Source organism: Schistocerca gregaria, chromosome X (assembly GCF_023897955.1).
Source record: "Schistocerca gregaria isolate iqSchGreg1 chromosome X, iqSchGreg1.2, whole genome shotgun sequence".
Classification (NCBI taxonomy): domain Eukaryota; kingdom Metazoa; phylum Arthropoda; class Insecta; order Orthoptera; family Acrididae; genus Schistocerca; species Schistocerca gregaria.
The window spans coordinates 41,156,353-41,169,261 of record NC_064931.1 but is presented as its reverse complement, the minus strand read 5'-3'; the positions used below and the strand labels follow the sequence as shown (position 1 = coordinate 41,169,261).

Below are 12,909 nucleotides of genomic sequence, written 5' to 3'. Positions count from 1 at the left end.
TCTCCTGTTTCCCGTTCATAGGAGCCATTCCAGTACTTGTCTTGCGTGATTTTGGGGAAACAATCGAGAACCTAAATACGGTTGGCGGCACTGGGATTCGAACAACCGTCCTCCCGAATGCGAGTCCAGTGTTAACCAGCGCGCCAGTTCGCTCGGTCCGTATCTGATGACTTACTGGACGGCGATAAATGTGCGACTGAAGAATGAAACGAAATGTCATTTCATGTAGGTCACGATATTAGTGTCTTTGATAGCGAGACAGCGATACTGTAGTTACATCTTCTGCGTTGTATTTATTTACTTATTTCTTTATTTATCACAGTCGATCCGGCAGAAAACTACGTTCTGTCGGACATGACAACATAAATCGTCCTGTAATTGACGTTACCGTATGCCTCGTAAATTCGTAGACGTGTCAAGGTGGCTCGCGTTGCACGGCGAGTTTTACGAGCGCGGCGCCTGCCTATTGGCAAGCTCTCGTTCCACGCCCCTCTCTAATCGACACTCCTTTGTCTGAAAGCCGGAATGCCCGCTGCGTGTACGCTCGAAACTGATACGGCAAACGGCCGGGTAACTGAAGAACCCGGATGCGGGGCTGTGCCGGCACGCCGGCCTCAACACTTCGTCCCCCTACCTCGCTCCATTACTGAGCCACACTACACACAGCTGCAAATTTCCAACCGGACTATGTCGAAAACGAAAACGCACGCTACATCTTCCTAGGCAACTTGCACAAGCGCTGCAAAAGTGCCGATCGTCTCTGAGAACATGTTACCCGGAAAGACATTTAATTGGCACGTTTAAAACATAAATATCTAAGTTTATTTTTATTTTTGTACGTTAATTTGTTGTTCGGTTACTGATACTACAATGGCAGGTTATCGAGATTTAAGTGAGTTTGAACGTGGTGTTATAGTCTGCGCACGAGCCATGAAACACAGCATCTCAGAGGAGGCAATTTTCCCGTACGACCATTTCACGAGTGTACCATGAATATCAGGAATCCGGTAATACATTAAATCTCTCACATCGCTGCGCCCGGAAAAAGATCCTGCACGGCAACGGCAACTCAAGCGAATCGTTCAACGTGACGTAAGTGCGATACTTCCGCAAATTGCTGCCGATTTCAGTGCTGGGCCATCAATAAGTGTCAGCGTGCGAATCATTGAACGAAACATCATCGATATGGGCTTTGGGAGCCGAAAGACCACTCGTGTACTCTCGATGATTGCACGACACAAAGCTTTACGCCTGGCCTGGGCCCGTCAAAACCGACATTGGACTGCTGATGACTGGAAACGTGTTGCGTGGTCGGACGAGTCTCGTTCCAAATTGCATCGAGCGGATGGACGTGTACGGGTATGGAGACAACCTCACGAATCCGTGGACCCTGCACGTCAGCAGGGGACTGTTCAAGCTTGTGGAGGCATGTGCATCCTTTCTGATCACCTGCTCCATTCGTGTCCACTGTGCATTCCGAAGGAGTTGTGCAATTCCAGCAGGACAGTGCGATACATCACCCGTCCAGAATCGCTACACAGAGGCTCCAGGAACACTCTCCGCTGGCCACTGGGGAGTTTGGTGGCCAGCGGAATTGTTTAAAGGGAGAAGAGTGAACATCATTGAGCATATATGGTATGCTTTGCATAAATCACTCCAAGACCGCTTTAAGACAACGACTGAACTGTTTTCCATGCCCCCCGAAACGCTTCATACATCCTTCTCTGCTTGTTCTGTCACCTGATGTACGCTGACGTTGACCACAGGCGTTGGTTACTGGACCGCGTATGCTCTTACTGCATACGACTGATCGCAAATCTTAGGATACGTTCATCATTTTTTACGGGTCAAGAATGCCTTTTCAAACAGATCGAGTGACGCCCGAGAAGTAGGTGACGGCCCTTTCAGATTATGCCATTGTGGGAAAACAACAAGCAAGTACGTGTAACAGGACATCCGCACTGGTCGTCATTGAATCCGAAAATGAGATAACGGAAATGATCACGGTTTAACTCAAGACATGCCTCGATACTACACTACTATCACGCTTTCGGCTTTCGCCCTTAAAGAGTGCTCTGTCCTTGCAAGATGCTTCCTGAAAAGCGGCCAACTGAAAAATCGGAACAAGCCGCCAGTAGCGCGCTGTAAAACACGGCCCACACCACCTCATTCCACGCTCACGACTTTACTCCGGTAAGCTGAATGTCAGAGCTCACACGCTATCTCACAGATGGCCGCGTCCGCATCTACAACGCTTGCCAATTGACGCTAGAATTAACGACGGCCATCAACATTCATAAACCGCTGTGGCAGAGCCAATAGCCGGGAATAGCAGCACACAATATGAGAGAAGAGAGAAGACGAGATCCCATAGTCACGAATTACGAATGACTGTGATACCTAACCTTTAGCGTCGGATTAAAGCAATGAGCCGGAGTTGAAACCGGATCTGTAAGCTACATTATTACGCGCTCTGTCACTGTCCAATTCTTCCCTAACGAAGTATTGCTGAACTCGCTAAGATTTTATCTAATAAGGGGAATGACACTACGGCTGCAGCCGGCCGGTGAGGCCGAGCAGGCGCTTCAGCCCGGAACCGCGCGACCGCTACGGTCGCAGGTTCGAATCCTACCTCGGGCATGGATGTGTATGATGACCTTAGGTTAGTTAGGTTTAAGTAGTTCTAAGTTCTAGGGGACTGATGACCTCATATGTTAAGTTCCATAGTGCTCAGAAACATTTGAACCAACCCTATTTATCTCTTAAGTCCTTCAGACTCTAGCAAAACCAAATGGAACACAGACATCTGAACGATGAGGAAATTAGGTGTCACGTGGATACAAGAGTCATTGGCCAACGTTTGACGTTATCACAATGACACTCGAGATGCGATGAGAATGTGTTATACATAACGCAACCCTATTCCTTAAAGTCAGGATATCAAATGACCCCTTAGTTCATTATAGTGTCCTAGCCCACTTTTATGTACAGAGTATTCCGAATGCGTCTGAATTGCAGCGAGATGAAGGATTACCAGAGAGAACCAGCGCTAGAAGAAAGTATCACATCGCTCTCAAACAGATGAAAAGACTCAATGCTGTTTGATTATCAATTGTTGGAAACAATCATTGTCAGAAGATATTTATAAATATGTGATCGAAGTGACGAACGGGACCGACTTAATAAAACGAGTTGCAGTAAAGGAAGATGCCAAAGAGGTTCATTGGAATAAGAAATGTGATTCACCGAACGAAGGTTTTAACTTACAAACCCTCGTTCGACCGATTCTTGAGTACTGCTTGTCAATCTGGGATCCTTGCTGAGTAGTATTAAGAGAAGAGATACGAGAGATCTAAAAAGAAACAGCGCCTATAGTCACAGAAATGTTCACCCAAGTCCAGTGCAGACGCTTCAGGTAGGGCGATACGCGCGTCAACAAGTAATTTACTCTTGAAATTCCGTGAACTTACGTTCAAAATCGAGCAATGTATTACCTCCCCTCACACACATAGCGCGAAATAATCATGACGGTAAAATCGAAGTAATTCGAGCTCATACGGAGGCTTCCGACATTTTTGTTCTTCCCTCGAGGCATCAGTGAAAACGGGAAAGGAGAAAGGAGAGTGAAATACGTAACGGGAGGAATACTGATGCAGATGTACAACTGCTCCCTATTGTCGTCAGAAAACGATTTAGTCGAGCTGTAACAACACTACGCGTGAACTCTCCAAACCAGCGTCCTATGTGTGGTTGAGGGTACACATTGTAAATTTCATTATAGCCCATTTCTCTTCCATTCGTGGTTATTGTGACCGAATTAAAATTATCGCTGTGCATCTTCGTATATCTGAATTTCTCTTAAATTTTACAGGTGTTGTAATTACGCTAAATGTATGAGGTGTGAAGTGGTGAGCTGTTTTCCCACCTTGGAACGAATGATCTCAAAATTTTAACAGCCAGTTTCCATCGGAATTTTAACACATAGCTTTTACGCAACATGTATTTTCTAGCGCTTTCTATCAAGCATTTCTGTGATGCCCTCGTGGTAACCAGACGAACTGATGAAAAATCTTATTGTTCTTTTCTGAAACTTCTCTGTCCCTCGTGTAATCTCACCTTTGGAAAGAACCTCGACCTCTCACTAATTAGTAGGACGAAGGTTTTTTAAGAGGGCGTTTGTGGAAGAATTGCTCTTCCTTACTTTCCTTGACGGTTGTGACTAATTTCAGTGATTCATCAAAAATGGTGCAATCAGTCAATATAGGGCTCGCCACCTACTTATGTGCGTAGAACTGCATTTATGTTACTGGTCAGCTGTCAATCTGTTCCGTTTATCACCGACTACTGTGGAAATTACAATGTATCATTTATTTAAAGAATAATGCGACTAAGCCAATTAGGCTGCATAAGGAATTCAGATACATAAAGTATCTGAAAAAAAAAACAGTCAAACTCCAGCGATAAATTCCAATATAACTACTTCAGCAATAAGGTGAAAACTAGGGTGGAAAGATAGTCTCAAAAAGAGAAATATAAGAACAGGAGAAAAGAGTGAAAATATACTCTCTCTGTTTCTACTGTAGCTGAAAAACGGGTATCAGTCAGTGCTTAGAACAGTCGCCCTACCGCTCGGGAAAGAGGCTCGCAGAATTATTGAAGTCTTTGCACCGGACACTGATTTGCAAATGTTCCTGTACTGCGCGGCAATTTTCTACCGATGCAACCTCCATTTGCACAACTGAGTGGGCATTCTTATCTACCCCTCTGCTGCGGATAGTGTGCTGTGTTCGGCGCATTTGGAAGTTATCTTCTCACTGTTTACTCGAGCGCCATGTAGGGCAACGTCCGACAGACTTGTCTAAGAAATCCTGTCACTCCAGTCGAGAGGACATACAGTAGATGTGCGAGGTTCAAAGGAACTTTGCCTTTTCCCAGGAGTTATACGACTCTATTCTCATCCAATGGCAAATCTCGTGCCCATATATTCAGTACCGTGAGCAACTACTGACGTATCACAGGGGTTTTTGCAGGCAGAGAACATAACGATTACAATTAGTATTCGTGTCTTCTGCGAAGGAACTGTAAGAACAGGAGTGAACGATGCCCAATGAAGAAAATGCCAAGTGGAAAAAGTAAACGACGGATTGGGTAAACGGTGACTCACCTTGCTCACACTCGTCGATGTCTTCGCTGCAGTCGACGCCCTTGTAGCCGCTGGCGCAGGAACACGTGTAGGAGCCATTGATGGGGCTCGTGTCGCAGATGGCGTCTGCGTGGCACGGGTTCGACGTGCACGCGTCGTCCAGGTGGCACAGCAGCCCTGCGCAAAACACACGCCTCGCCGATTATTTAACTAAAAACGTTGCACCGTTCCTTCATAGTACAGTACCCATTACAGTTGAGACAAGTCTGATTACTTCAAAATGGTTCAGATGGCTCGGAGCACTATGGGACTTAAATTCTGAGGTCATCAGCCCCCTAGGCTTTGAACTACTTAAACCTAACTAACCTAAGGACATCACACACATCCATACCCAAAGCAGGATTCGAAACTGCGATCGTAACAGTCGCGCGGTTCCGGACTGAAGCGCCTAGAACTACTCGGCCACATCGACCGGCTTTGATTACTCGCCTTCCCCTAATATGCCGATCGATAATATCTGAGGGGCTATTTACATATGCTACGTACAAGAACACGAATGTGAAAAACATGTATCGAGAGGTTCGGATATAAACATATGTTCACGCTTAATCACAACTTCATACATAGACATTATAATTGTAATGTTACGCTTCCTTTTGGCCTCCTAAGGCTCTTATATGGCTCCTTGCTGCCTGTACCTGTGAGTTTTTAGAATTTATTTTCGTAATATCGAACAATTTGGCCTTTGGCCCATCTTCGAGGAGGATTCGTTGGCTGTTTGCCCATACGAAAGTATACGATGACATAATATTGCCATACTAGTGTGATGTACGTGTTGTATTTGAAGCACGCCACAGCCCACCATTTATAAGTGCAGATGTCATCCCATCTAACACCACTGGCAGGGTACTTTGGTCTTACAGACGATCAGACTCGATGAACAGACTGAGAATTAAGAAATTCGTGGTAATCATTTGCGTTAGTTTCGATTACATCGTTCGCATCGAGTGATGATATGATCAAGCGTAAGTCGACGAAACTGTTCGTAACAGAGACGTTTACGAAAAATTGCATCTTCTAATGTTATCTCTTCACTTGCGTGCATATGTAACGTCTGTAGTTCGCGTCTTTGAGACATTTGGAGAATGCAAGCTAGCCAATTACATTATTAAATCAGCGCTGCAGCGTACAGGCATAGCACTACCCCGAATGTAAACATCTACTTTCTTTTCGTAAATGACTGGGATACACTCCAAAATTTCTAAACAATCTCGCGGAAATTTCAGTTTAGTTTAACAAATTTTAGACCCGCAGATCATCGCAAGCAAATTTCTTATTATTTGTCAAGGACTGAGTTACTTTTCAGAGCACACACTGAGAACGCCAGAATTCTAGGAATACTGCTACGTCGGTTGGTGGATTGGTTGATTTGAGGTAGGGGGCCAAACAGCGAGGTCATCGGTTCCATCTGATTTGGATGGAAGTTGGTCGTGCCCTTTCAGAGGAACCGTACCGGCATTTGTCTGAAGCGGTTTAGGGAAATCACGGAAAACCTAAATCAGGATGGTCGGACACGGGTTTGAACCGTCGTCCTCCCGAATGCGAGTCCAGTGTGCTAACCGCTACGTCCAGCAAACAGGGATGCGCGAAGAGCTCCTGGCAGTGTGGCGTCGTGCTCGACGCAGGGGCCAATTACCACATTACAGCGACTTAGCAAACAAGGATGACGGCTGCGACCCCACGATGATGATTTCCTCTGCCCGGCACCACTTGCCATGCGACTCGCCTGGCCTGATTCAGAGTGACCCCTTGACTCCAATTGACACATCGTTAGAAGCAATACTTTTATTAGCCGTTACAGGTTTATTGGCCAAGACAAGCACAAAGAGATTGCTAATTACCGCGCCAATTGCAGAAGGGTCAGCGCCGTAAGGACCTCGTCCGCTCTCGCTCCCTCCCTCACACACACACACACACACACACACACACACACACACACACACACACACAAACTCGAGAGCGACTACCGTGCCAACATCATCTTCTCCTTCCCCATTACTACCGCAGAAAAAAAAAATAATCCAAAGTTATATTCCTATGGGTGCAGTCTACATGTATGTAGCTTTACAAATCATTCAATAATACGCTTTCCGAGTCATTTGGATGTGGAAGAAGAGACTTAGGTAACGCCGCACAATCGGAAAAAGAAACAATGAGCAACCAAAAACATATCCAGCTGATCTGCGCTGTGTGGCTACGAGTTACAGAACTGTGATATGCTGCAGATTCAGCCTACTCTGACAGGACGATAAAATGTTGGGAACTTTGACCTGAACAACACACGCATGCGACCAGGACAATCCACAAGAGGGTGTGTACAATGTAGTGATATAGAGATTTTCAGATATATTTCCGAATCCTTTCAAATTAAAACAAGCGTTAGGCAAAAGATTGTTTCACTGTTTCTTTTTAATGTTACTATTAAAAAAGCGAGCAGAAACCACAACAAAGAGTGTTTGATGTGTCAAAAAATGATTCAGTCTTGTTTCTGCAGATGATTCGTCGATACCCGTGAACACTATTTAAAGACCAACTAAAGGAATTAAATACTCTAAGGCAGTGGCTATGAAGATTATTTTAAAGGTATTATCTGAAAAAATTAAACTTATGACGACCATCTCAGCCAGAATACCTTTAGGAAGAAAGTATACAACTGGAAGTTTCGAATATCTTTGAGACGGTCCAGCATAGGTTCTCCGAAAAGAAAACAAAGGAAGTGACAAATGGATTTAACAGAAAGCGTGTATAATGTGAACTAGCTGAAAGGTCAAAACGAAACTAAGGTACTGTCACAGGAAGTAACGTGGGGAGCACAGCATCCTGCCTCGGCCTAACAATGCTGCATTAAGAATGTTTAAAGTGTAAAGCAAGGTTTTCTGCTTTATTTATGTTCACTATAAATTGAGACATGCACGGAATTGCATACGAAAATCTAAAGTATTGTCATATCGATGAAGAATTTGTTTCATACTTCTACCTTCGGCAGAATATCTGAAAGTCTTTGTTATCAGGTGGGCCACGAAAGACTCTTACTAAAATGAAGATTATGAGAACGGTACACGTCAAAATACCTAATTTCAGTCTGACAATATCAGACAAAGATTGGTGATAGAACGTGCGCAGAGCTTTAAAAGACGTTCGCCAGGCCTTATACACCGGAATGATACAACTGTTAGTATAAACCAATACTAGCTAAGCTCTAAAGCGACCGCCAAACATACAGGTTCGCCAGCGAAATATGTGACTCGAGATGAACGCACAATTGTGTAGCTAAGAGAGGTAGCCAATCTGATTCTCAGTACAACTTGACAATGGAAGAGTCTGTATTATTCTCCTCTGCGAAGAAAGAAAATAAATGTATAAAAAGAAAAACTTCGTGGAATTATTGAAGACTGCGAAGAAAATAATCTCGGTATCTATAATAATGATAAAACTGTCAACCCGTCGTGTTTGTCTGTGTGAACGCGCTAATCTTAAAAACTACTACACGAATTTTCATGGTGTTTACAACTTGCGCGTAGCTTGGGACAACGTGTAAGCTTTATTTCATCAAAATCGGATCACGGAAAACAAAAGATATTGTGATTTAAAATTTTACCCATAATTATATCAAGGCGAAAGTAACTCTCTCATGTTTTCACAACTGAACCGCTGAACCGATTTCGACGTTTGATATAGAGAGCTTGAAATCTGAGAAGGAACACAGCCTACTAGGGAAAGTAAAAATCGATCAGTAAGAGGGTGAAGTAAGGAACGGACAAAAACTGTGTTAAGGAATTATTAAATTTGTAGCATAATGTGCACGCCATATGATGTATAGCTAGTTTAATAGCACGACACACAGATTTGCGCTTCTGTCGTTTCTGCGCAGGGTTTGGGGTAGTCGGAGGAGGGCGGCGTATCAAAGGCAATGCTACCCGAAAATGCAGACACGTGAGGGCAGCTGACGTTACTTACAAGGAGAGGACGCCTACTCGCCAAGTTGACGGTACACGTAGGGCGTGGCTAGACATCAAAGTACCTCCAGTGGGAACTTCAGATGGCCAAGCGTTTAGGAAATAAAAATAATTTTGATTCGAATCCATCGCCATGTGTATCTTATCAATTGTTTCTGTGACAATGTGTTTAGGAAGCAGCGTTTGTCTCAGCAGCGAAAGGACGGTTTCGTATTGAAAATGTTGCGGCAAGTACTTTTGTACTCCTCCTTCAAAGTCCGGTAAACCGACAACAGACTTGTACAAAAAATATTTAACTGATGTGATGAAACCATAAGTGCAAGAGAATAAATGTTTTCTGCTGACTGATGAGTGGGGAGGACAAACAAATCCACAAATACGACGAACTGTTTCAAGAAAAAAATGGTTCAAATGGCTCTGAGCACTATGGGACTCAACTGCTGTGGTCATCAGTCCCCTAGAACTTAGAACTACTTAAACCTAACTAACCTAAGGACATCACACACATCCATGCCCGAGGCAGGATTCGAACCTGCGACCGTAGCAGTCGCACGGTTCCGGACTGCGCGCCTAGAACCGCGAGACCACCGCAGCCGGCGAACTGTTTCAAGAGCACGACGGAATGCCAACGTGCAGTATCAAAAGTAATTCCCCCCAAATTTACGCCACTACAGCAACCCTGCGAAGTATATTTTTTATAGGGAGATAAAAATCTAATAAAAATGTCAAAATTGCACTTATCGATAAAGAAGACGAAATCACTCCCCGAGGAGCATGCAAAAACCTACATTCCATTATACATCACCAGCTATTCTCGCGGCCAGCTGATGTGGCCGAGAGGTTCTAGGCGCTTCAGTCTGGAACCGCGAAATCGCTACGGTCGCAGGTTCGAACCCTGCCTCGGGCATGGATGTGTATGATGTCCTTGGGTTAGTTAGGTTTAAGTAGTTCTAAGCTCTAGGGGACTGATGACCTCAGATGTTAAGTCCCATTGTGCTCACAGCCATTTGAACCATTTTACATACACGAAGTTGCCGTGTACGCGTTAACCCGCATTTCATCCTATGCCTATACTTTTTGTGCTTATATAAATTAATAAAATAACCTGTACGATGTCAGTAGTTTACGCATTGCCAAGGAACACACAAATATTTGCCAATTTGCGGAGTCTACTCTGCGACCCTTTCCAATGCGAATCCGATCTCTTACCGCTGAGCCAAACACCGCTTGCCAGACAAATTCTCACAGGGACAATTGATAAGGTGCACATGGTGATAGATCCGTATCAAAATTTCTTTTATTTCCTAAACTTTTGGCGATCGGCACTTTGTCTCACCATGCCCTACACGTACCATAAATTTGGACGAATTCGGCGATGACGAGTAGGCGTCCTCTCCGCGCTAGTCACCATCACTATGGATATGAGAGCGCAGCCACAGGTAACACCTAGTGGAAAGTAAAAGTAATACTAAAATGGACGACTTCGGTCTTATTACTTCACGCATTATTCTGTTGCATCCACAAGGGTTTTATCTGATCAGCACAACTTTGGTCCGGACGCCACTGTGTGTCTAGGCCCCACACCACGCTTGGTCGCATACTGAAGCTGTTACTTTGCAGTCCATAGTGAGCCAAATCGAACAGACCATAAAGAATGATACAGGATTACCTCACGGATGATGCAGAAGTAAATGGCTATATCACGCGAGAACACACTAATGAACACTCGCTGGAGCGTGGAGATAAAGAAGAACACTGGGGTTAAAATCATTACTTCTTTCTCCTCCTCCCCGCCCTGTTTCCCTATGTTCATTACAAACTGATCTGCAACGGCTGAATGTTGTTCTGGGTTTTCCGAAAAGCTGTAAATTAGCGATTTGTATCAACTGTGTTCGGCCTCGTTACAGTGCGCTTGTGATATGTCGAAGAAAGGTGAACGTTCGAAAGGACGTGGTTAGCTGGAGCTAATAACGGCGTGACTCGCACACAAGATAATAAGCAAAGCGGCGTAACGGCTCCGCCGATACGGACACGAGACAAGGGCCGCGCAGTCCGGGGTTTGTAATGGGGCCAGCCAGAGCCGTGTAGCCGGGACGTGCAACGACTCGCTCCTCACCTTTGGCCAGGAACCGCCACAGCATTCGCGTGGCTACATCAAAGCAGCCGTATCCTCGCACCATCCTCGTCTGCCCCCTCAACGCTATTTACTATCTACTCCGCACGGGTTTGTGTGTGGCAGTGCCCGCAACTCTCCAGTCCTCGTTGTGGTGACAGCGAACCCCGACATCTACGTTCGTCTTTGACAACTTCATACTTAACACACATTGTATCTTATGAACCATGCTGTGTAATTGGGCTAGCCAAATTTAACCTCTGTACGATTTGTCCTAGTCAACATTCCCTCCATGTTTACCGCACGTTTCTTCAAAAATAATCAAAATCGTGAGGTTAATTCAGGAATGCTGCACTGCATAAAACACAAATCACCGAAGAGTATTTTGATGCATGTTGATCGCGTGGTTTGGGGCGCCGTGTCACGCATTGCGCTGCCCCTCCCGCCGGAGGTTCGAGTCAACCCGTGTGTGTGTGTGTGTGTGTGTGTGTGTGTGTGTGGTGTTCTTAGCACAAGTTAGTTTAAGTAGTGTGTAAGCCTATGGACCGATGACTTCAGCAGTATGGTCCCATAGGAACTTACCATCACCATTGGTGCAACATCTATCGCAATGTTAACTTGTTTAGCACGCCTTCTTTCTTCCCAATACCTCTTCAGTCGGTCGCTTCTCCTTGTTCTCTCGGTGCCCGTGATCTCGATTTTGATTTTGGTATGAGCCTACATACGATCTTCCACCAATCCATCACTGTAGATTTCCTACCCTTTGTTCCAATTGCTTTCCAATTCTCCGTCACTTGTTTCATCCAGTTTTTTTGCGTCAGGCATGTTGTGTTCCATTTTTTCGAGGTCATCGTGTTTACGCCCGTTCTCGTCACGAGCCAGCAAATCTGTCTGCTCTTCTGTGTCATTGCTCCGTGCATCCAAAGTTCAGCTTGTTTTTTAACGCAACTGACCCTCGAACCGTTTGTTCCTCCTCCTCCAGTCGGATGTAAACTCTCTTGCCCAGGGTTTTCGTCTCAGTTGCATGTAATGGCATGTATCTCACTGTCGACGTATAATGTTCCTCGATAGGTTACACTTTCAATGGGTTGTCTTTGCAACACATCAATAATTTTTTCAGTAGCTCCGACTTGTCAATTATGCTATTACTCGTCTGTAGGTTCCTTGTTCTATTCTCCTCCAGATACCGTAGGCTGTGCACATGCTCCACACAGCTTGACCTTCAATTTTTCAGTCGGGTACTGCATTTAATACTTTACCTATCTTGAGGCCGTATTTCCCCAAATTTCAGCAAGATGTTTTTCATCTTCTTCATTCTCGTGTGACTTTCGCTGGCAACATCTTTATTGAGTGAGGCACCCCTCACGGCTTGACTTATAACTTGCAACTAACTCCTTCGTATTTCCCAAACTACGTGGAAAATCTCTAGCACTCTCGCGAGAAAGGATACGGTCGGAATGGCATCAGTTTTCTTTTGAATCCGTTCATCGGATGTGAACGTCAATTTCCGCCGGCTTCTTGCCGCTTTTCAAGCGGAGCGTAGTGCGTGCTGGCACCAGGCTTCACCAACAAGAAAAGAACTCGACACACTCATCTCAGATGCCCATGCTGGACGCATACAGATAAACTACAAAACC

General features: G+C 44.9%; 1 protein-coding gene across 2 annotated transcripts in view; it reads right to left on the bottom strand.

The window, feature by feature from the left end:
* The window catches only part of LOC126297713 (neurogenic locus Notch protein), a 349,521-nt gene that overhangs the window by 43,795 nt on the left and 292,817 nt on the right, over nt 1–12,909 (bottom strand). For both annotated transcript variants that reach the window (XM_049988844.1, XM_049988845.1), the window contains exon 7: nt 5,165–5,320. In XM_049988844.1, coding sequence (XP_049844801.1) covers nt 5,165–5,320 — 156 coding nt within the window. The remainder of the gene's footprint in view (nt 1–5,164; nt 5,321–12,909) is intronic.